Here is a 25,893-nt window from a genome sequence, read left to right on the forward strand (position 1 = left end):
AGCTCTTCTCAGCAATGCAAGGATCTAAGACATCTCCAAAAGTCTCATGATGGAAAGTGTTATCCACATCCAGAGAAAGACCTGTCGAGTTTGAATGCAGATCAAAGCATACTGTTTGCTCTTTTTTTCCTTCTTTTTTGTTTTGTTTCTTCTTTCTTGTGGTTTCTTCTATTGGTTCTAATTCTTTTTTACGACATGACTAATATGAAAATATGTTTAATAGGAATGTATATGTGGAGCCTGTATCAGATTGCATGCCGTCTTGGGGAGGGAGGTGGGGAGGGAGGGGGAGAAAATTTAAAAGCTTAGGGAAGTGAATGTTGAAAACTAAAAATAAGTTAATTAAAAAAAAAAAAGAAAATTGGCAGGAGTAACTGGCACAGTATGTGAGTAGCTGGCCATTTGGTAGAAGTCCTTGAAGATCATAGTAAAAAAATTTTGGTGTTAATTTTATAGACCATGAAGAAGTTTCTTAAGTAGGACAGCGATATTGTGAAAATGTGTGAGGAAGACTTTTTACTAAATAGATAGAGATTAGGAAGGATTGAAAATTGAGAGACTAACTGAATCCTTTGTAATCCACGTTTCACACTGGGCCTATCCTAGGATGGTAGCCGTGGAAATACAGATTAAAAGATGGAACCAAAAGACATTGTGTAGAAAGTCTCAAAAAGCTTTTGTGTGAGATTCAATGGATTAAGCTGGGAGAATGCAAGGGAAATTAGGCATCTAGAAAACTGAGAGCAAATGGAGCCAGTGAGAGTAACTGGGAAGTAGTGTCTTCACAATTGTATAGAATGATGAAGAGTATTTCTTTTTTACAGAATGGAATGAAAAAGCATTTATTTTAAGCATTTACTATGTGCAAAGCATAGTGTTAAGTGCTGGGGATACAAACAGAAAACTTGAGTAGTCCTTGATCCCAAGGAGCTCACATGCTAATTGGGTAAGACAATACATAAAGAAAGGTTTGGTTTCACGGTAGAAGGAAATGCTAAGTCATACATAGGCTATAAAATTTCATGAAGATCCAAGTGAACCTGTTTTGTAGTCAGAGACAAAAAAGCCTTTTATCTTCCTATGGGGTTCCTAAGGTACTCCACGATCTGGCTTTAATCTACCTTTGTTTACTTTATTTCATAGCATTTCCTTTTATATATTCTGCATTCCAGCTAAACCAAGCCATGTTCTACCCCCTAATCTTATCTTCTCCCACTTCTACATGGAAGTACAGTTTATCCTCATACCACGAAATTACTTCCTGTACATATCTACCTGTTAAAATGTATCTCTTTGAAACTTTACTCAAGTGCTACTTTCTCTTTTCCAGATTACCCCAGTCGAAATTGATCTCTCTCTTTGGGTCTCTCTGTTCCTATCACATTCTATTTTGTATCTTCCTTATTTGTGTACATGTGGTGTCTTGCCTATCAGATTGTAAGCTCCTTGTGGTCAGACACTGTATCTTTTTTCAACTCTGTAGCTCCTCTTCCTGGCATGGTGCTTTTGCATATTTAGGCACTTAATAAATGTTTACTCAGTTGAACTATGTTTCTATTCTCCAGTCCGCTAATTTTTTTTTAGTCTTTCTTTTTGGCTTTATTTTCCAATCCTTTTAAATATTAAGTACTGTTAGTTTTTATGTGATTTTCTCAACATCAGTAATTCTATTCAGTGAACATTTTTTAAACAACTACTATATTCAGAGCATTGTGCTAAGTCCTGAGGGTATACAGAGATGAAGAAGACATTATCACCATACTCGTGAAGCTTATAAACTTAGAGTGAATGAAAATGCCCTATCACTAACTGTAATTTAATGTAAAATATATCACAGAGAAAGAATCAGCATCAAAACTGAGTCCTTGATGGTGTTTATGTTAGCTGGCTTATATTACATATAAAATTTTATAAATGAATAGAGTTAGACTTTTGTTGAATCTTTAAAGTTTTGTGAATCAATTGGCTTAATAGAAATCATGACCTTGACAAGATTTTATTACTTTTCAGAGTCTTGAATAAATCAATTCATTTTTTGTTTTAATTTGACCATATCTATTATATTTATTGTGCTTTATCAATCTGATGATACTTTGCAAAGCTATTCATCTACTTTTTTAGTATTCAGCTGGCAGTTTATGGCCCTGGATTCTCATCCTAATCTTGTCATAAGCTCTCTAACTTTGATGAGGATCTTAACTTTGGTTTCTTTAAGTCTAAAATCAACCTGATGGTGATAGCCACCCCTATCTGCCTCACAGAAATGCCACAAGGATAAATCCTGTGTGATCTCCAAATTTCTCATCTATGAAGTAGGGATAATAATATTTTAAATATTATGTCATGGTTATCATTAGATTCAAATGTAATAATGTATGTAAATGTAAAGTTTGCAAGTCTTGAAGTACTATAGAAATGCCAGTTGTCAGTACTATAATAAATTGATAAAAGTAATTGTCATTGAAATGCTTAAAGCTTAGCAAAGACAAGACACTTTAGGTTCATAGTATTGTGTGTTATTCGTCTTGGTTTGGTGATTGCTCACTGAAATAAATATTTTCCCCTTGTTTCTTCCTCTATCTTGCTACATCAGATTGCTGTTTTCTAAAGTAAAGTTGGAGTCACTCTGTCGAGGCCCGGATGAGGCCCTCCTTACCTGCAAGCACATGTTACAAATATGGAAATCCTGCTACAACCTCACTAATCCCAGGTAAGAGACCAGAGTAATCCATTTTGCATTGTCTTTGCATAGTTTCCCAATGAACAGAATTCTTTCAAATTGGCATTTTAACCAGTATTAACCCCTTATTGAAAATGCTTTGCTTGGCCTTTCTATACTTGCTCCTTCAAAAAAAAATCATTTGCTCATATATAAGATGCAGGAAGCATGGCTAGAAAGCGATTTGGGAGGCAGGAAGGTATTTTAATGGACTGTAAGCTAATTATGCTTTTTTTTTTTAAAATTTTAAACTGAGTCTCCCTGTCTCACCCAGGCTAGAGGTACAGGAGTTACTAATGGTCCCAGTTCCCGTCTGTTTGGCCTGGGAGCTTTGACCACTCCTCTCTTTCTGACCTGAGCAGATTTTAGTTTGAAGGGAATCTTATAGTAGCCATTAACCTAAAAACATACAGGCTTCTTTATCTTTCTTTTCTTTGTGATTTATTAAGCTCAATTCAAATTTGATCTCTACTACCTCCCCCCCAACCCATTTATTTTACTCCTTTCAAAGTCCTAATTATCTGTCATGGGTTACAGATAGATCCTTAATAAGTGTACTTCACACATAGTAATAGAAAAGGTGCTGATCTGCATTGGGGGAGAAAGCTCCCTACAGGATGCTTGCTATACTGATGAAATCACAGGTTTAGTTAAAAAAAAATTAAGAACCACCAGGTCTTATATTCCTAGTGAGAAGGAAGATTATGCCCACGTATCTGAATTGTTATTGCACCATGAGAAATGATTTGCCAAAATGGCATCTGTAAAGACTTTGGAGAATTCATTCAGCCTTACAGAAAACTACTGAAAAGTTGACAGAATAGCATATTACCACATCACCTCTTGTTTAAAGGAGTCTGAATCTTAAAGAAACATGGATCCGATCTCTTGATTCAGTCTTTCAATTTTTATTAAAGGTGGGATAACCATTACCTTCAGGAAGAAAACACAAAGTCTCGTGCCTCTGTTTCTCTGTGTTTCAAAGGAATTGACTCCTTTGTTACATGTTTCTTGCCTTTAAAGGAATAAATCCCTTTCATAAGTGTTTCTTGCCTTGTCATCTTAACCATGACTGGGGCAGGCCAATGCAGGAGTTAATGGAGCAGATGTGAAGCAAATATGGCTGCTGGAAGGAAACTTTTTTTTTTTGAAGGAGACTTTCTTACCAAGAACCATGGAGAGATTTTGTGACCGAAACTTTAGATATATAATGTTAGCAGTTTAAGCCCACCAATCTACTGGCTGTGGAACTGGACTCACTACTTAATTTAGGACCGTTTTTCCCTGGCACATGTGAATGCTATGAGAATAATTTCATTCCAAGGAACAAAATGCAGTTTTTCTAAGGATGGGGACACAAATAATATGCATTGATACCTCTCTGCTGAGGTTACCAGGGTGGGGAATGCCTAGCCTTGAGGCCACATGTGGCCCTCTAGGTCTTCAAGTGCCCTTTGACAGAATCCAAACTTCACAGAACAAAACCCCCTAATAAAAGGATTTATTCTGTAAAACTTAGACCCACTCAAAAGGCCACAGCCAAGGACCTAGAAGGACACATGTGGCCTTGAGGCCGCAGGTTGCCTTATCCTGGTAGACTGTGTTATAAATATCAGTGTGCCACCTGAAAGAAATTGTCCTTATCTTAGTGGAAGTTTGAGGCAAAACCCAAGCTTTGTTCCCTATTTTTCTCTTACTTTATATCTCCTCTAAGAAGGATAAAATAAATCCACCACCTTTCTATTGCCAATTTTTACCCAGTCCTCCACACTTCTCCCACCTCCCCACATTTCCTCCCACTTAGCAACCAAGAATATTGAATGTAAGGAGAAAAAAATAGCAAAAATTTAAAAGTTTAAAATAAACACTTGAAAAAAAGCTTCTACTGTGTCCACATTTCCTGTCAGCTCATTGAAATTAAGAGCAGAGATCAGTTTTCTTTCTGTACATAGTATTTGTTCCTTACAACACAGTATAGATGCTTGAGAAATGCTTGTTGGATTGATTGCTTATCATTGTACCCCTACTCACCTCAGAGCTGGGGGAGAGGATGGAAGGGGCTAAATTTGCAGGGATTATTGTTTGATTTTTTTAATTTTTAATTTTTTCCCCTAGAATAGAAATCAGTGCCTCAAGAGTGATTATCTTATCCCCCTTTTCAATTTTGCAAATGTAGTTACCCTTCCTACTATTCATTAGTAAGATTAAGACTCTGAATATAATAAGAAACAAAGAAATTATGTGCCAGACCAATGTCCAGTACTAGGTCAGGCCTATATTATTGCTATTTCCCATATAATTAGTTCTAGTTTCTTAATTGCTTTGATTACAAGGATCTACCAGGTAGTACAAGTAAGTGTCCTCAACAGTGACCTTTTAGACAGGGAAGCATCACATAAGAGACATAAACAGGGATGGTTCAGGGAGAAGAAAGAAGGAATCTTAAGAGTTGAAAGTGACCTCAATGGCCATCTAAGTACTTGCTCCAAATCTCCATATTTGATTCCCTTTTCCCTCTTAAAAAACAATGGTAAAGAGCATTTTGTCTAGAAGTCATTTGTTTTCTATCCTCAGCCTATCTCCCTTGGCATTTGCTTCCACCTGTGGCAAGAAAGTGTTTTCCATAGCTGTTGCTGATGATGTTACAGAGGACATCATGGGCAGTAAGGCAGTAGCCAAAATGAGCATAGATCTTAGCTCACAAACCCTGACCCAGTCGTGTGCCAACTCCGATGTCACATCACAGATTAGAAGGGAATTATGTTATGAACAGTGCCATTTGTTTCATCGTTTTGAACAATTTGAAATAGGTTTTCAAATGTTGGAAGCAAAATAGTGGGTGGGATTTTTTAGCTCGTGTGTTCATTTGCCAACGAGTTTTTCATTTTAGGAGAATTATATTTTTTTACTATCTTTAGGTCTACTTATATTCGATATAGAAATCTACCGACTGAAAATTGAAAAGCTCCCTTAGTTTTTATGCCAGAGTACATATTGACTTACCAATAGACAACGAAGATAACATGAATTCTGACCTTCTTTTTTTGTCATCAGATTTTGGGCTTTTCAGTAAGTTGGGTTTTAGGTATTTTAGGTATTTTTTAAATAATATTATCAATCACCTTAAAAAAAACCCAATCTCTACAAATAAGTTTTTGGAAGGGTAGAGTTAAAGAAAAAGAATGATTGTGAACTCTGTTGTTATTTAGTTGTTTTAGTTGTGTCTGACTCTTCTTGACCCCACTTGGAGTTTTCTTGGCAAAGAGACTAGAGTGGTTTGCCATTTCTTTCTGCAGCTCATTTTACAGATGAGGAAACTGAGGTAGACAGGGTTAAGTGACTTGCCCAGGGTCACACAGTTAGTAAGTGTCTGAGACCAGATTTGAACTCAGGAAGATGAGTCTTCCTGACTCCAGGCCTGGTGCCGTATCTACTGTGCCACCTAGCTGTCCCGTGAACTCTGTTGCCTTACAGTAATCTTTGATTTTGAAAATGTTAATTGTGAAATGTTCTAAAATAGTGACCCTTAAGGCAGATATTTTTGTGCTTATGGTAAAACTATTGTAGCCCTGTGTTATAACATCTGTTATATGACGCTCTTCAGCTCTTTTGGAGCCCATGGCACCATTGCAGGACATTAGTGGGATGGTGGGCAATAGCAGACTAGCTCTAAAAACTGCTCTCCCTCCTATTTCTCTGGCCCACAATACAACTTCTATACAGTGGATAAAGATCTGAGAGATTGTTGGGCAAAGGGAAAAGAAATCTCCCCAAACCAAGGATTAACTACCAAGAGCTAGTTAATATCCTACAGAAATCATTCCTTTACCAAAAGCACCCAGAATTAAAACCAATGAAGAGCCTGTTTGATTTCTACAGAATTTTTAGTGAAGCTGGGTGAGAGAGAACTCATTTCATGAAATGAGGCAAAGGAGGGTTTTTGTTTTTGAAAATTGGCACCTTAGTTGTGTTACTAAAACATTCAACTTAAATTACAAGTCAACTATTTTCTATTTCAGGGAGAAATGAGATGAGTGAGATGTATAGCTTAATGACTGAAAAGATCATTGCATATTTCTCCAAAACTTTCCCCTCCCCCCAAACCAGAACTAGATTAAAATAATGCAGTAGACCCGTTTTTCCTTCCTTTTTCCTATCTTCTCTTGTAGGAGAGTCCCTGAGCAGTATGGGGTGAAAGCGGAATGGACCAAAGGCCCTAGGCATTTTCAGATTTAATGGACCTATTGGAATGATTCTGCTATACTGTATTCTCATATGAGAAAATAGAAATTCAAACAATTGATTTAGCTAGACTACCTAGGGGGGAGAAGGTAGAGAGAATCCAGGAAAATTGTGTCTCAGTTAACCAGGATTATGAGTTGCCATGGTTGCCAGAGGTTACCTTCCTCCCTCACCTGATGGGTCATATGAAAGTCAAATCTGGAGTATTTATGAATCTGTACCATGTAAATGGAGAACTACAGATTGCATAAGACACCCAATATAATTCTTAATCAGTCACAAAAGCCTGATTATTTTTAGAGAGAGAGAAATTTCAGTGTGGAAACAAAAGCATCTCTGTTTTCAATAGATAATTGTTGCTTTTGCACTTTTTTGAAAAGAAAATATGGAAGGTAGAGCAAGGAATGTAATAAATCCTGTTTCTCACTCCGTCAGATGACAGGCAGGGAGAGCATGGATCCAATATTTCTGTCAGTAATTGACGTTTCGCAATTTAAGATGGTAGCTAGTAGACCAAAATTCTGTTGACTTCCACTATCTAATAACCTCCATAAAGCTGGCCAGGCATATGTTACCCACTGCCCGTGTTACTGCCGCCCTTACTCTCCATCTTCTTAAAAGTGAACCACAGGTTGATTGCCCTTTTGGGAAATCTAACTTTGTTAGTATCTGTAACATAAATGAATAATAAAGTATAAATACTTTGCTTTACAAGCATTCACTTGCATCATGCATGCAACAATCCACGTACTTCACAGGTTTGTTCTGGAGATCAAATGAGATAATATATTTAAAGTACCTTATAAACCTGAAGGTACTATATGAATGTTAACTGTTGTTACTACTACTCATTAAATGTGGCAGATATTAGCATCCCTGTTTTACAGGTGAAGACATCGAGGCAAAGAAGGAGAAGTCACTTGCTCAAGGCTGCACAGCTAGTTATTGCCTAGTTGGGAATAAAATATTGTTTCTTCTGTATCCCAATTCCAAGTCTTTTTCAGAAGGCCATGGATATTATGGATTCTTCACGGTTCCCTAATTCTGAAACTCTTCAAGTAAAGCCTGTAGGGTTATGAGAAGATTAATACTCAAAACAAAGCATTTTAAATCTATTTCCTTAGATCTGGTCAACTAGTTTGTTTTTCAGTACAGACATCATATACTTCCCACTATTAGGGAACTGTGCTATATTTTCACATAAAGTCTTCCAAAATATTTTAAATAGAAATGAGGAGGCTATGCACCCAGGTTTCATTATTTATAGTGTTAAAGAAATATATATCAATAAACCAGCATTGAAGAAATGTTATATTAATCCTAATGTAGGACATCCATTTGGCCATATGCCTAAAATGCAGCCTCATTTTAAGGGGAAAAAAAAACACACACTGAAAAATAATACTGGTTGATTACAGGTCTTAACCTGATGGATTTGAATCAGATTTAGGGCAAAAGTGTATGTAATATACAAAATAACAATGATGATCAGTACTGTGATAATAATTTATACTTATTTTAATCATGGACTTATCCTAAGACAGGTTATCAATTCTCAATTATGGAATTAAGAGACAGGTTACCAACAAAAATGTACTGTATAAAATAGTATTTGTAGCTAATAAGTCATCTATGCCCAAGAAAATTCCTTCCTGTTTCCTATGGAGATAATGAACTATTTTATTACATAGAGAAATGGTTACTTACAAGCAGTATTAAATATTATACCCAAATCTAACAGCTGCACAACAGAAGACATTTCCCTTTCTTGTAAAATTTTATAACCTTGAACAAAAATTTTAATCTTTTGCCTTGATGCAAAAAGATTCAAGCCGTTAGTGACAGATAGCATTATTATTATTATTGTTATTATTATTATTTTGGCAATTGGGGTTAAGTGACTTGCCCAGGGTCACACAGCTAGTAAGTGTCAAGTGTTTGGTCTGAGGTCAGATTTGAACTCATGTCCTCCTGAGTTCAGGGACGGTGCTTTCTCCACTGTGCCACCTAGCTGCACCCCAATAGCATTATTGTTCAACCTTCAGTTGTTTTGAAGGTACTTTGGTAGAATATCAGAATATACAAAGAAAAAATAAAATAGTTTTTTTTTTTTGCTATGTGTAAAAGATTCTAGAATAAGCATAAAATTAGAAGCAGTAGTAGTAGTAGTTTTTGTTGTAATGATAGTAAAAAGAACTTAAAATTATATAAAGCTTTAAATTTGCAAAGTGTAACACAGGTATTTTTATCCCAGTTTTACAGATGAGGAAGCTGAGACTCAGAAATGTAAAGTAACTTGCTCATAGTAACATAGTGAGTGCCAGAATCAGTATTTGAACTCAGGTTGGTTGCCTGACTAAAATCCACCATTTTCTCTGCTTTACCATCCTATATATCCTGTTTGTTGCCTGGCCTAACTGCCTTACACAATACTTTGCCAATTTAATTGCCCCCAAGATCATCCTGCTGAAACAGCTATATGGTAGATTTAACTTGTGAGACAAAGGTATGGTGGATGGAACACTTGGGAGTCAGGAGACATGGGTTTTAGTCCCAGCTCTTCCCCTCAGTTAGCTGTGTGAATCGTTTGTTGTGAACCTGGTTTTTCTCTTTTGTAAAATGAGACAGTTGACCACGATAAAGCTTCAGGTTCCATTTCAGCTCTAAAAGTCCATGATTCTGTTTAGGTTATTGATGATTTACAGATGAAATGCTGGCCATTTTCCTATCAAGTCCCTGAACCACATGAGGACCCAAATCCCAGTAACTCATTGACCCTGGATAAGTCATTTAGCCCCTCTCTGCAGCTCAGGTTTCTTTTCAGCCAAATGAGGATTCATTGAAGTGCTCTTCATGTCAATCCAGTATGAGGATAATTGTGAAAGTATTAGGCAAAGTAGAAAGAACAATGATAATAATGCTGACCCTGGTTGTGTGACTTGGTCAGCATTTCTCTGAGCCTCAGATTCCCCTCTGTCGAATGAGAGAGTTAGACCCGATGAATGCTGACATCCCTTGCAGCTCAACATTTTAGATCCTCTGATGATTATTTTTATAAAATGGGAGGGAGACCTGACAGGAGAAATTGAATGATAGAATGGTTGTCCTCCTCAACCCCCACCTCCATTTTGTAGTATAAAATTTAATAGCTTAGTCCGTTTTATACTATATGTAAGGCCCTGTGTTGGGAATGCAAGCATGAAAAATTAGATAGTTCCTGAACTCCAAGAATGTATAATCTAATGAAGGGTCTAGACATCAACATATACAACTATGATGTGATCAGCAAAAAGGAGAGATTCAATCGAAATAGTGTAAAAAATTTTGAAGAAGGAAAGATCACCTTCAGCAGAGAAGAATATTAAAGGCTTTTTGGAGGAGCTGGTCCGAGTTAGGCCTTGAAATATTTTCAGCAGACTAGAAGCTGGTGGAGGAAACAAGTGGGGGTGGGGATAGGGCAGCATTTAAATCTGGAGAATCTCATGTTCAGGTTTTCATTTATGCTCCCCATATAAAGGCAAAAATAAGGGTGATTTGAACTGCTTCTGTTTTATTGGGAACTGAAAGGAATCCCCTATTTGAGATTCCTCTGTCCCCAAGCCATGAAGTAGGACTTCTCATCTAATCTTTGGAAAGTGATGCCAGAAGAAGGACCACATAATTGATTATATCACAAGAATCAGTATTTGACTTTTTTGTTCCAAATGACTGACGTTTCTAGCTGTGTTTTACAGTGATTCTGGACGTGGGAGCAGTCTCTTAGATAGAACCATTGCTGACAGACGACAGCTTAATACAATCACTTTACCAGACTTCAGCGATCCTGAGACAGGTGAGAATGAAAAGCAAAGGGGAAATATGGAGGCCCAAAGCATTTAGGGTTCCATTCTGTATAACAGTATGAAAAGTGACCAGCACAATTGGGCTTAGACGGAAACATTTTTCATGTAAGAATTTTTAGTTCTTAACTTTCATTTTCTTGAGAGTCTTTTCCAAGTGTTTGTATACATTTAGGGTAGAACAGCTGGTACCTGCCCTAGCCACGTCTTTTGGAAAGTTCACATTGTCACTCTTTCCCTGAGAGCTCAAAGTTAACAACAAAAACATAAACAGGTCATGCTGTCACTTCCCCCATCTCCTCCTGCCCCCAACCCCTCCATCCCAGTAATCCCTCTCCACTTTCTTGCCCTACCAACTGTTTTTCAGGTTTTTCTCTTATCACTCTCTTTTTAGACTTCACTCTTTAGTTTATAATTAATTGCTCCTGATGTCAGAAACTGAAGAAGACACAGTACAGATACCAAAGATACCCCCATGTTGAGGGTTTCAAGTTCCAGACTTCCAAATCAGCGCTCTCCAAACCAAATCTTGCACATGTTTATTAAGAGCTCCTCAGGGTGTCATCCTCTGTGCAAATACACCCTGTCATTTGGGTTTTCCATATTTGCCTAAGTACTATGTAGTGTAAATATGCCTCTGTGATTTCATAGTCACATTGAAAAACTACTGACTGCTCAGTGACAATTCGGAGACTCAGCAGACTCACAAAACGAAATGAAATTCACTCAGATGCTAGAGCTGAAATGGTTTGGTCCAAAGGAACCATGTTCCAAACCTTATACTGCAGTACCCGGTTGATGGTCTCTTGTTAGGTTTAATCCCTAACTGTGTTTTGCCTTGTGTTTTATGGGCTGGGTATAGCACTTGTGCCTTTTTTTTCCCCTTGTTTTTAAGATGCAGACTATAGCAGAGCACTTCTTCTGCTTGACAGAGCCGTTTAAGATACATCCCCACAAAGAGCAGTCATTTGTGTAGAGTTCAAAGCTCATCAGCCCAGAAGGGTAAAGCCTCCTGTTAGCTGTTGGCATGGTAATGGAAATGGTGATATAGGGTGCTCAAGACACCCCCGGACTTCCAATAAGGTGCAGTTTAACCCAGATTGACCTTTGAGTTGATTTGTACAAAGGACATTGACACTGCTTTGGAGTTCAGTTTGTTAGCATTTCTTTATCCTTATCCTGCAGCTACCCCAACCATACACACATTCTGCATTAGTGGTCAGAGATGTCAGCTCCAAAGTTTCTGGTCACAGAAATCTCTGGTTAGAAATAATTGTTAAAAATGAGTTGATACAGGTGTTTTAAGGGAAAAGAAGGCTTAGAGAGTCTGGCTTAAAACTAAGTTCCCTGTTGGCACTTGCAACCTAGCAAACAAGCTAATCAAGTGGCAGGAGCTTTTCTGTTGCCTGATTAAGCCAGTGGTGGTTTGTAGTGTTTGACTTGTAAATCCAGGGAGGTTGAATTTCAGAAGTATAGTATCACACATGGTAAAAGTCTTCATTTTCTGGGCACACAGTGTTTCTTTGTCTAGGGAACAAACCTTTACTCCTTTCTTTGAAGCAAAAGGCTCAAGACTGAAGCATATGCCAACTTCCTTGATTCCCCATTGTTTTTGAAACCCTTTAGGGGCATTTTCTACCCCCTATTCAGTATTATAAAGGTACCTTGTAAGTGGGTTTAGGGCATGTGTAGGGGTGATGTGCTTCTACTGGTATGACTCAGGGAGACTGAGTGCCTCACAATGTGAAAGGAATAGGCGTTTCATCATGATTAACTACTGTGTGGAATGACTCTGTCATAGCAGAGAAAAGGGAAGGAATTGGGGCTCATTACAGCACCTGCAGCGGTTTAGACAGATCTGAAACAGCTGCTTCTGCTTCTCTTCTCTCTCCTCTTCTCTTTTCCAGCTCCCTGTGAGGCCAGTCATACTAAATTCAAGATACTTTTCCTTCTGGCCCAACTTAGAGGCAACTAGCCAAGATAGTTACATACTTGAAGGATTAGTTGTCCTTGGGGTCCTAAAAACCTCTCCAAATGCTGCACCACATTAAAAACAGATCATTTTTTCCTTTTTTAAAAAAATTGATTTTAGAAAAGAAGTTTAAACATCTATTTTGTTACCATTCTTTTGTTTCTGATGGCATTTTTCTCCAGATACCTCACTACTTTCCCAATTCATTTCAGACCTTGAATGCCTTGCTAACCAAATGAAGTGTTCCCAGTTGACTTTTAATGATGAGTTTTTCTGTGGTGCAGCAGTGCCTTGATCATGGGACAAACTTTTCTCCTCTTTAGATGCATTTTATTCATGTATCTGGTTTTCAACAGACAGCATTTATTCAGCTTTTAGGAACTTGGAGACTGTTATGTCTAAACTTTCCCATAGACAGAAACATTCAGACAGTGTTTGGGGTTTTTGTTGGTGAGCCCCCCCTCTTTTTTTAATAAGAAATTCAATGGATGAATGAATTTCTGTTAAGTAGCCACGGTGTGCCAGACATTGTACAAATACAAAAGTGTAACAGACCTTGCCCTCACAGTACTTCTATTCTAACCCTAATTAGGAAAATCAGAATTCACAAAACAGAAGAATTAGGAGGAAATCACTTACTTTACCAAAGAACCTACTCAAAGGTTCCTTTAAATAGCAGTTCCCTTTGAACCTCTAGGTGTTTGTTTACACTACGGTACAGAGGTGGAAATAGAGAAACTTCTGGCTGACATATTAGAAGTATTGTTGCTTCTAACTGAAGGTCAGTCAAAAGTAGAGATAAAACACCTCTGAAAAGTTTGTTGTTTAGCTTTTATATAGTGCTTTAAGGACAACAATGCTTTGCTGGTATTATTTCATTATGGATATGGGTTACGTAGTTTGTGAATTACAATGTATTTTAAGTTGAGGGCCTCACTACCCAGCATGTAATCATTATTTCTCTTCCCCTACCCAGTTTATATGTTGCTCAGAGGTGCAGGTTAATGTTAAATGTGAATCTGAGCAAAAACAAAAAAGCAACTAGGAAAGTAAATTGGAAGAGAAAAATAATTTAGAATACATGTATTTTCCAAAAACAAATGTAAGTGATCTAGAGCCTTTTTTGAGACTGAATGGCATCTTGGCCATTTATAGATATATGTTTATATGCCTTTAAAAAGTTGTTGATGACTTTCATTGAATGTGTATATGTATTTTAAAATTTTTGTATTTGGGATTGTATATGTGCATGTCTATGACCATCAGGAAGAAGGAAAAACTCTTGGTACCCAACATCCAATTAAGTAGAAAATAACCATGAATATTGCATTTGGATATTCATTTTATTTAGAAGAAAGGTTAAAAATAAAATACCAACAAATCATTAAAGATGAACACTCTCTACTTTATCCCAACTGTCTTTCTCATCTCCCATCATTGCATTCAAGTGGGTCCCAGCTGACAAAAAAGAAGACTCAAATTGTGTGACAACTTTGATTCTCTGAAGCTGTGAGTCATTGCCTTTTTGTTGGAATAAGTTGGTAGCTTCTTAAAAAGAGGTTATTTCCAAACAAAAATTTTCTGCCTTTTGCTTTCAAAACAGGATATGGGGTGTTTAGATTTATTTTGTCATGGAAAGTAGAGATTGTCAGACATCTATTGAAGGCGAAATATGTCTTTTAAATTGAAAGAGTTTCGTCCCTTTATGGAAACACATTGCATTGAGACCTATAAGATGTAAACCTTATTGTTGTTGTTCAGTCATCAAAAGAAACATGGAATTCTATGAATAGCTTCTATCCCAAATGGACCTAATGATAAAACCTCTAGAAAGCTCAGTCCATTCTTCATGATGTTTACTTGGTATATCAATAAGTGTTTCTCAGAAAAGCTAATCTGGGATTCAGCAGCTCTCATTTACATGAAATTTTATAAGCCCAAATAACCATAATAAATGCGATCTATTTTGGGCACTTTGACCCATCAGTGATTTCATTGGTATCTGTACTCCTTCTGTTGATTACTACCACCATTCTGCTATCTTATTCTGGCAATTCTTGTCCACTGCTTTCTATAAATCCTCCTTAGAGAGTATACCCAATACATTGGAGTCCAGACTTTAGTTCTTTCTATTATGTTGGGTCTATGAATGTGCTATTCAGATGGTCCAGCTGTTGTTTTCAGTTCTTACTATATGATCTCTTTTTCCAGTTATTTGTATTCTTGATGATATCCTTTGTGTCACTAACACAGTTGAAGAGAAATTTAAGAAATCAGATTTTAATTCTGATAATTTTAGTGGTGTTTTACAAAATTTAAAAGTCAACAGCAAATTTATCCAAGAAGTAATTTTTAAGTTTCCTAAATTAAATCTGTTTTGTTTTTTAGTGGGTCTTGCCAAGGAATTTTTCCCTGGCAAATTTCCTTTCCTTTCCTTCAGTTTTATTCTTGTAGATCCCCAAAACAAAACAAAACAAAACAAAACAACACAAAAAAAAAACAAAAAAAAAGAAAAACCAACTTCAAACCATTGTTTAAAAATCATTTGTTTTCTTTATATGCCATTCTATTGTCAAGTACTGGAATTGAATGTGTATTATATTACCTCATTTGATTTTCAGCTTTCCTTGAGTATGTTAAAATTACGTTTGTAGATTTTTTTTCTGTTTTGTGTGTTTGTGAGGATTTGCATTGTTTTTATTTGTGGGGTTGGGGATTTTGTTTTTTGTTTTTGGTTTGTTTTTTTTTTTGCCTTTATCCTTTCTTTTCTCTTTTGCTTTTGTAGTGTCAGATTCCTCTTCCTCCTCTTCTCTTTCAAGAACAGAATCTCCTCTTCATCTGTTTGTATCTACTCATCTTCCTCATTCTCATCCCAAACCTGACACTTTTGTGTGGCCCCGGGCAGCTTATTCAGTCAGTGACCCAGCCCCCCACCGGAAACCCTCTCTCTGTAAAAATGTTTTTGGCAATCCTCTTGAGTTTGCTTGGTGTTTTGTTTTCTGATAATCTTTCTAACTGATAAGCCATGTTTAATGAACATACAGGAATACTCAGAAAGTTTAGAAAGAAGAAAATTCTGCCCATTAAAACATCAGGAAGCTGGAAGTAAGAGTAAGGGCAGGGAAATGAAAGTATGTATGCCAACACACAAAGTCCTAGATGACTCTGGTCCTCAAATTCAGTGCTCCCCTTTCCTATTTGAAAAGAAAGGGAGTTGATAGTTCTTGTTTAGAGCATCAATAAACAAGAGTCAGGGTACCGAGCACCTTTGGAAAGTCAGCACATTAAATGCTTTTCTATATCCAGTATTTAAAGTACTTTCCAAAAACAAGGTGCCTTTCTAGAGACCAGCACTGGTTATGCAACATATTTTTCCAGAGTTGGTGAATCTTTCTAGGGTGATCTTCTGAAGTTAGTTTGAGTGCATATTAAAGAAAATGGGGTTAGTAGGTACAAAAATATCATCATTAATGTTTTCAGTTTTAATTTTAGAAACATAGTTACATTGTCAAGAGTCATTATGTTACCTCTGAGTTGCTCTTCCATTTTCAAAGAAGGAAACTATAAGATGCTTGTTGTGAAACTGCAGGGAAATAGGAAAGGGATGGGCAGGGGTATATGTGAGAGAGGGAGTAAGTATTTATATAGCTCCTATTATGTGCCAGTAATAGTAAAGTGCTAAGCACTTTTTACAAACATGATCTCATTTGACCTTCACAACAACCTGAGAGGTAGATGCTATTATTATCCTCATTTTATAGTTGAGGAAACTGAGGCAAACAGAGGTTAAGTGATTTGCCCAGGGTTGCATAGCTCATAAATATCTGAGGCCACATTTGAATTCAGGTCTTCTGATTCCAGGCCCAGCACTCTGGGCACTGTGCCACCAGCTACCTCTAAATGAGTTAATGTCCTAGTTTAATTTTGCTTAAATTGATATTAAAATAAAAGAAATATTTGAGCCAGACAAGGAATTCCCCATTAGAAAAGCTACCTGTGGATTAAAATGAGATGTTTTGGATGGTGATTTATCGTTATACATAGCCATACATAACATTCTCTTTAGTGCAGTTTGTCCAAGCTTCCTTTCACTTATTTCTTTACCATTCATTCACACTGAATATTATTGAGGAGTTTCATGGCAGGATGCATAATACACAACTATTTCTTATTTCCATCTTTAAGATGTGTACTGAATTGAGGATTCTTAGAGGTAACTAATGCTTCAGTAGTAGAGAATTATTTTCTCTAAATAAGGGAAATCTGTTTTCCATCTTCATATTATTCCATACACAAACAAAGAGAAGAAATAAAACTATTATCTAGAAAGTTCAAACCAAGGAAACCATTTGCCTCAATTATCTATTTTAAGTGTTTTGAATTCTGCTTTTAACTTTAAAGGTAGTTTCATGAAGTGAAAGGTTTTGATGAAAATGCCTCAAAAGATACTTGTAATTCTTTCATATAGTTTTTGACTTTTTCTGTTTCTTAATTCACTGATAAAGAAGAAAAAGCCAGCGGTATGTTTTATGTGATCAATTAGAATATATATACCTGTATGTATGTATGTGTATTTTATTAAATTAAATTCTTAAGGCAACTCTCCAGATATTTTCCCCAGAAAGTCAGTTTTTACAGAGTTAGCTTAGTTCTAACCCTGATCCCCAGTGAAAACTAGATTTTACTATGCTTCATATATTTTATCATCCCACCATTTATCATGAACCTGATTAAAATCATCTAGCATAAAGATATGAAAAAAAATGTTACTAGGTACTCAGAGAAGCTTTTTGTTTTACTGTAACTTTGGAATTCTGAAGTTGTGATTTTCCTTTAGACTCTTGACAACAGGTTAATTACTAAATTGTTGTGATATTGAGCTTCCTCTAGACTTTCTGTTCATTGTGATACATTGTACATCCAGAGCAATGCTCAAATATTTGTTTTTTGTGGAGCTGAGTCATTGTTTAAGGGATATTTAACCACTAAGAAGGAGATGTGTTAGCAGAAGCACTGGGCTTCTAAAACTTAGGTGTTGCTTTTTTTTTTATTTTTAAAGACTGGGTGGAGTAGGATGAGCATCTTTTTCTAGATTTCATGTTGAAATGCGATGTCTCCATTGTAAACACCTGATGGAAAACAACGATGTTGAATCACTAAGCCTTTCTTTCAGGATAAACAGGTTATCAGAACCTTGAATAACAAACCTAGGTAGTTGTATTTGATATTTTTTTAATTAATTAATTTTTAGTTTTCAACATTCACTTCCATAAGATTTTGAGTTCTAAATTTTCTCCCCCTCCATCTCTTCTCCCCTCTCCATGATGGCATGCAATCTGATGCAGGCTCTACATATACCTTCATATTAAACATTTTCACATTAGTCATATCATGTGAATTTTTTAAACTGGGAGGGAAATGTCCAGCAGCTTTTCTTTAGTTAAAAAAAGAAATGTGTTAGAAAAATACACAGGGTACTGCTTATTTGAAAATCTGAGTCAAAACAAGACTTAACAGTTGGAAGGTTATCAGAAATTGATTTGCTTTCTTGTTTTTAATTTAATCGTTTTGTTTTTAATTTGTGGTTTGATTTGTTATTTCAAGGCAACTCTCCAGAAGCATACGTTCATGGTTTTTCTTCCCTTTTTTCAGTTAGTAAGTAGCTTACAGATCTATTAACCTTTTTAGGCCTCCTTTCCTCCTTCCCACAATCACACCTCCCTCCTTCACCACAGAATGTCTCTTTCTATTGTGGTTGATGGGTTGTGGGCAATTGACATAGTGTGTAAAGCAAGGCTGGAGCATGTTTGGCCATCTGGTCACCCCAAGGGCTGTTTTATTACAAGATGTGGAAGCACTCATCTCTTGCTTGAGTTTAATTATTGAAGAGGCAGTATTCTTTTGTCAAGGACTACAAAGAAGCGTATTAAGGAAAAGAGTAGACAGTTTGGTTTAGTGGGAAGGGCACTGGTCTGGAAATGTGATGCCTGTGGTCAAGTTATTTCACTCCAACAAATTTCAAGTTTCTTCTTGTCTAAAATGAAGGTATTGGATTAAATTATCTTTAAAATCCCTTGGCTCTAAATTTTTGTCCTGATCACAGAGAAATGTATTCTAGTGATTTTCTTAAAATTGAAAGTGGAACATAATTTTTACTCTGTCTGCTATATCCTGGAGGTGACTAAGCACCCTTCTCAGGTGTAGATAAGTGTATTAGGGGAGATATTAATTATTTTAAACTATTGGGGTAGTGTTTAACACTCTAGTGCATCCTAATGGCCTGCAATAATGAATGCAACTCTAAAAGTATCCAGGGAGTTGCTTCCTCACCTGTAACATTATAGTGATTTTATTTCCACTTAACAACATGAAAATCTGTACTTAGAAAAAGAGGTATTTCCCAAGTTGTGAAGTGATTATTCTCATTACAAAGAGTCTCTTTGTTATATAAAAGGGTTCACTTCCAGTTTTTCTTTCATCATTCAGCAAACATTTATTAAGCAGCAACTGTGTGCAAAGTACTAGGCACCCTTAAATATTGAGTTTTCCTGGTATACCTAAAGTATTTGATCTCTAAAACTCAACTTATCTCTCAAATTTTCAGAAATATATAATATGAAGCAAAGCCTATTTGATTTTTTAAAGGCATTTGATTATTTTCTAATAATTGCTTTCCTTTTATTCCTGAAGTTCTTGGGCTATCTAAGAAAACACTGGGTAGAGGTTTACTGAGAATAAATTTCTTGGGTCAGTTTTTCATACCATTGATTCCAGTGAAATCACTGCCCTCCTCATGAAACTTGTCATTGCCAATGAGATAATCATTCTTTAAGAATGGTCAGCCCAAGAAGGGAAAGAGAAAAACAGATTGATAGTAGAATAAATCACAGGCCAAGATAAAATTGAGAAGCCAAAAGCAAGATGACATTAAATTTCCTCTTTCCATTAAGATTAACATTTTCTTATTGACTAGGCTTTTTATAAATGCAGCATTTTGTGTTGTGATAAAAACATGACTAATAAATCAGTTGTTATATTTGCTTGTATAAGCCTGCTAAATGCAATGTTTTTTTTATTCAAACATAAGATTATTCCAGGGTCTAAAAATTACACTTTAGTAACAGTCCCAATTCTGGTCTAGTGACTTTTCTATTCTTTTCATATATTACATTTTGAATAGTTAAATACCTTTGTATCCCTTTTCCAGTACCAAGCAAAGGGCCTTTCACTTAGTAGGCACTCAAGAAATATCTGTTGAATGAATGAATGAAAGAATATTAAATTCAGCACAATGTCTTTCAAATGCAATTTTTTCCTGGTCAAAATCTCAAATAAGTTTCATTGGATGATGAGATGTTAAGTATTCCTTTTACTACCAATAATAGCTTACTTTACCCCAACATTTCAGGTTTATAAAGTGCTTTCCTCACAACATATGAGGTAGACCAGACAGGTATTGTTACTAGCAACATCACAGTTCAAGAAATTCTGAAGCTCGGAGAGGTGAGAAAGCTTGCCCCATTCATGCCAGTAGCAAGAGATGGGTCTGGGATTCGAACTAAGGTCTTCTGATGCCAGGACCAGTGTTCTCTCTACTGGTTTAGGTTACTTTGCTATCCATATAAGCAAATTTCATATGTTCATCAGACAACTTGTGAATCTACAATAAATAGCACCCAAAGTATAAGTTGACATTTGAGTTAGAAGCCTTTAATCAGGAATTAGTCTTTCTTTGTTACTTGTTTTTTAAAAGCCAAAAAAGGGGAAAACAAACAAACAAAAAACCTGTTCTCTTGTTTTTTTGAAGAAAATAGTAATGTGACCAGGAGAAAGGAGCTGTCCGGGTACAAAGACAAAACCGTATGAATATTTAGTATGGAGTATTTGCGTGTAAATTGAAGTATCTGCCCATTGTAGTCCTATAGAAGATACTGTCTCTTTTAGTTCATAAAGCCTGTGTTGGTAGCTCATTTATACATAACTAATTTTCCTGCATGTTTTCTGAATGACTTTTTTAAATGCTTTGCTGTTTGACAGTAGCATATCAGAAATTTGAAGCATGGTACCTTTTGCCCTGCATGGTTTTAGTGACATCCAGATCTCTTCCTTCTCTCAGGGGGATAATTTCTTGAAACTTAACTTTAAAAAAATTTTCACTTTCCAGGAGGAGAGAGAACCTGAAGGTTTAAATTGAATTGTGCATTTGACATGCTCTAGTTATTTGGAAATCATGATCTCCTAAGGTTTGGGTCCAGGGGTTTGATCATTCTTATTGACATAGTGATGATGGCCTATGTGACAAAGAAGCATAATAGCTGCTGACCAGATAACTTTCTCGAAGACTTCACTAAAGAGAACGTCATGATTGGGTTCATTGTTAAGACATTTGGGTACCTGGTTTCTCTCTTGAGCTAGTGGCATTTCGCATAAATGCCAATAAATATACTAAAAGACAAATCCTGTCCTTGAACCCTGTGAGTTCTTTGTGGTTGATGCTCGAATTATGAGGTGTTGGACTGTTTCTGAATTAGACACCTAAGACATGTAGGCTGCCAAAGCAGCATGAGATGACTCTATAGTGATTAAATATGGTACCACCCCCACCACTACCATGTTCTCTCCTCATAAACTTTGCCTGGGTCCTAAAATATAGAGGGAGTATTTCTGTCCTATCCTCTAAGTGGAAACCAGCCAAAATCAGAAGGTTACAAATAAGAAAAAGGCACAAGTGCTAACCTGGCTGGCATTAAAGCATGGACCCTCATCTGGAGAGGGAGGCTTCTCTTGAACACAAACAATGGCCCCTTAATCCTCTTGCTCCTTTTTTTCCACATCCAGTTTTAGTTCTTGGGGTAGTCTGTGGGTGTGATAACTGAAAGTTATCATCTGCTAGTGTATCACAGGGATGGTATGATTTAGTTTTCAAGCATGGTATTGAGAACCAGAAATTCCTTTCCTATTAAAAACCAAATGTTCTGATCAAAGCTTGCTGACAATGCTGAATCATTCTTACTGTTATTTAGTATTCAGTGATATTAAGGAATGAAGCCATCTTTTCTTTTTGAATTGTACTGGGTCATAGTTTTTCAGAAATTGAAGACTAAGGAAACTGTTGATAGGTGATATTTAATCATTGAGGGCTGGGGGACAGCAGTGCTGTAATGTATTTTTATATTTCCAGTGATATAGCTATTAAAGGTAGGGCTCTGATCCAGAGTTAAGATGGTAGAGATATTTATGACAAATGCACAAGCAGGACATGAAGATGTATATCCACATGCTTACTCACTTCTCATGTGCAGACACGTGGCAGTTCACATAATCCTCCAGATGCAGTGAAATGAGCCAAAATCAAGATTTCCGGGTATAATAATAGATGATCTGCCAATGGAATTTTTTTCTTTATTCATAGCACAAAGAGGCATCATGGCTTAGTGGGTAGAGAACTGACCTCAAAGCCAGGAAGAACTGGGTTCAGGTTCTCCCTCTGACCCTTAGTGGATGTGTGACTGTTGGCAAGTTACTAAGCCTCTCAGTGTTCAAGGACACTCTCTAAGACTGTATAACTCGCAGACGGAGTTCTGGCCACATTAGTAAAGGGACTTTCCTCATTGATAATTCCTGTACCAATAAAATCACCAGTCTGGTGCCTATCATTGTTAAACTCTTAAAAACATACTTTGTTTGTTTTTAACCAACATTTGGGCAATAGAGTAATAGAAGAAAGGGTATTTGGAGTTGCTATAATGACCTTGGATGTATCGCTTTAACTTCCAGAGCACTTGCTCTCTTATCTACAAAATGGGGCAGTTTGCACTGTTTGCACTGCCCATGTCACAGGGTGTTGTGAGTAGGGTAATTTGCAAACCTTAAAGGTCTATGGAAATTTGAGATTTATTATATTCACCAGTTTGACCTACACATTGAAATTAATTATTCTATGGATGAAACTGAAATTCTGTTAATTTTATAAATGCTAAAAGTAGAAGAAAAAAAACCAGTTAGGCTACAGAAATCACTTAATGCTATCAGAAAAGCCATCATAATACTTATAGTATGCAGGTGGGCCATTTGTAAACAGACTCGATGGTAAAGATTTTATAGGATGGGAACCTGGGGGAAAAAACTGAATCTTGGAATACAATATTGTATTCCTTATCCTTATACTTATGGCAGACCACTTTTCCTATACCTCCAGGGTGTCAGTAGAAATTCTTCCTCTACTTCTTTCTGCACCAGTTAGTTTTTCTTTCTTTTTCCTTCATATACCATGACTGTTGGCCGGAGAGAATTGCCTGAAGAAAGCCCTAGTTATTCCAGGGAGTGACACTGATAATTCAGTAGGTGGCACTCTTCCTCCAAATCAGAATTAGTATCACTATGAGTCTGGATTGAAAAGGAATCTTGGGTATTTGGGAGAAGAGGAGAGGGCTGCAGTTTCCACAAAACAGAGATCCTGAGCACTCTCACTCAGCGGTATTTCATGACCTTCCTCCCCTCCTGTCCACAATTCTCAATTTAACCAGAGAGGCCTGTGCTAGATTTCAGTATTTGTTGTCATGTACCCGCACCAACTCTCAGTTCAGCTCATTATAGCAGCCGTTTTTTTGCCTTTTCAAACCTATTGTGTCATGTTGCTTAGGTTATATGTCCCAGTATCACTCAGTCTGCAAGAAGAATGGGGAGGGAGGGCAGGACAGGACCAGCTGTCAAACAGCGCCCAGGACTGATAGTTGCTATAAAGATAGGTGCTTCTCAAATTAGTACAGTAAATAATAGATGATCTTCATCCAAATCATTTTCCATGGCTAACCTGTTGAACCTAGAGAATTTGGAAGCAACTGCACTTAGAGAGCTTTTTTCTATGGAACCCTATGGTTAAATGGAGTGATTAACTGGGAATGGGACTTCTGGCAGTTGCGGGGACACTTAACCAGCAATAGGCACTTTATCTTCTACTATTCGTTGAGTTATAGAGTGGTAGACGTGGTCTAATTTTTTGTTGATGTTTAAGTTCAGAGTTTAAAAAAAAAAAGATTGAACTGGAAGGGACTTTAGAGATCGTTATCTTGTAGGACCAGGTGGTGATCTTGTGGGGAAATGACTTGCCCAAGGTCACACAGATCATGGCATCATAGAGTTCAACCCCCTCCTTTTACAGATGAGGAAACTGAGGATGAACAGAGAGGTTAAGTCACTTGTACACGGTCATACTGTGGGTGAGGTTCTGAGACAAGATCTGAAGGCAGGTCTGTGTGCTTTTAAGTCTAGCACATTAGCCACCGTATCCTCTGGTGACGCTTTCCAACTCCATCTGTCAGGTTCGCTGCCTGAGAGTGGCTGACTAAAGAAACCTCCCCTAAGATTTCCTGGCATAAACCTGAGGATTTAGGGGGTTGGGGCTTATAGTGCTGTTGCTCACAAGTTTCCATTGAGTATAAATTAGCCAGAGTTAGTTAACTGCCTCCAGAAATTAGTATTTACTGAGATGGTATAGTAAATACAGTTGGTACAAAAGCATTCCCCAGAGCTCTGGGATGCGTTTTCCCAAAAGTACATACAGAGTCTAGGGGTAAGTGGAATAAAGCTTAGAGAGCACATGTAGCAAAGTGGGTAACTCACAGTATGTCTAGACAGAACTTGAACCCAGGTCTGCCCTCTGTCCCCTAGCCAAGATACTTCTCTTGCTGATGTAATATACACTGTCCCTTTAAGACACTCCTCCATTGATAAGGAGAAGTTTAGTGGTGAAAGGGAGAGAACAAGTATTTTTACACCAGATAGTAAGGTTGGTATATCTGTATTAGTGTGTGTATATGTTATGTTGTTCATTTCTTTGTAGTTATTTTTCCCCTTCTTTACTATCTCCAATTTTTGGGTACTTAATTTCAACATACTTTCTGTATGCTGGGCACTGTTCTATACTCTGGGAATGCAAAGTCAGAACCAAAATTGTCCCTGCCCTCCAGGAGTTTACATTCTAATTGCAGGGTGCAGCACATACACAATCAGGTAATTTGAGGAAGGCAGGAGTGTTGACAATTGGGGAAATACAAGAATTTTTCACAGAGGATCTGGAACTTGAGCTGAACCTTGAGGGAAGCTAAAGATTCTGAATGTTGGAGATAAATAGGAAGTATATTTGACGCATGACTAGATTTTTTATTTAAAAAAATACATATATATGTATATATAGTTATTCTGAACTTGATAAACACCAACAAATATGAGAACTCCCATATATAAAGAAGAACAGAAAAAGAAGATTGCATGTGAAATCAAATATTAGGCACAGCTTTATTTTAGTAATTTCTGAACACAGTCGATGTTAACAGAACACTGTCATTATTACTCCTAGAAATAATAAGTATTTGATTACCTGCAGTGTTCCATTGCATAATTCAAAACACATGGGCTGTGCCTTCACATCGCTTGCATATTGGGTCACTGACTTAAGAGGAGCATGTGTCCATTTATAGCATTACTGTTGTTATATAATTGTTATCCTCATAAATATTGCCACATGTTTTCTTTTTCTTAATTTTTTTAGATTACTTTAACAGAGTGAGAAAATACACATAACCTTAGCCAGCATCTGCTAAGTGCTTCAAAAACTGTGTGCCACAAACATCCAGATCATTAGTATCGATTAATTCTTATGTTTTAGAAACCTGAATTTCTTTGAGTCCATGAAGATGTATATCCTCTGAACAGTGGGTACAGATAGCTATTGAGACAGCACTCCCTAGGAAGACAAAATAGAAGCACTAAAATGAGTAGACACTTTGTTTAGGGTTCCATCATATCAGGGAATCATCCCATTCTTGAACTGCATACATTGAAGTTTCTATCTGTTGAATGTACCCAAGTATCTGTGTCACACTCACATATTTATCTTTGTTAGTGAATGTGTCTAAAATATGGCTAATGTCTCCTTTATCCAGAGAGGTGTGACTTAGGTTTGCATTAGAAGAGCAAATAGAACTTGTATATTAGTATAATTAGTGGCCCTAATTAGTGCTTTCAGCATATGGGAACTAAGGCCAGATAAGAAGCAAGCCCTCTCTCTCTCTCTCTCTCTCTCTCTCTCTCTCTCTCTCTCTCTCTCTCTCTCTCTCTCT

The 25,893-nt window shown here is 36.8% G+C and overlaps 1 protein-coding gene across 4 annotated transcripts in view; it reads left to right on the plus strand.

Annotated features, from left to right (window-relative positions):
• Positions 1-25,893, plus strand: part of TTC7B (tetratricopeptide repeat domain 7B) — a 313,914-nt gene that overhangs the window by 199,726 nt on the left and 88,295 nt on the right. For all 4 annotated transcript variants that reach the window (XM_027844965.1, XM_027844966.1, XM_027844967.1 and 1 more), the window contains 2 exons: positions 2,594-2,710; positions 10,696-10,793. In XM_027844965.1, coding sequence (XP_027700766.1) covers positions 2,594-2,710; positions 10,696-10,793 — 215 coding nt within the window. The remainder of the gene's footprint in view (positions 1-2,593; positions 2,711-10,695; positions 10,794-25,893) is intronic.

Source organism: Vombatus ursinus, unplaced genomic scaffold (assembly GCF_900497805.2).
Source record: "Vombatus ursinus unplaced genomic scaffold, bare-nosed wombat genome assembly UNPS02014945.1, whole genome shotgun sequence".
Lineage (NCBI taxonomy): Eukaryota > Metazoa > Chordata > Mammalia > Diprotodontia > Vombatidae > Vombatus > Vombatus ursinus.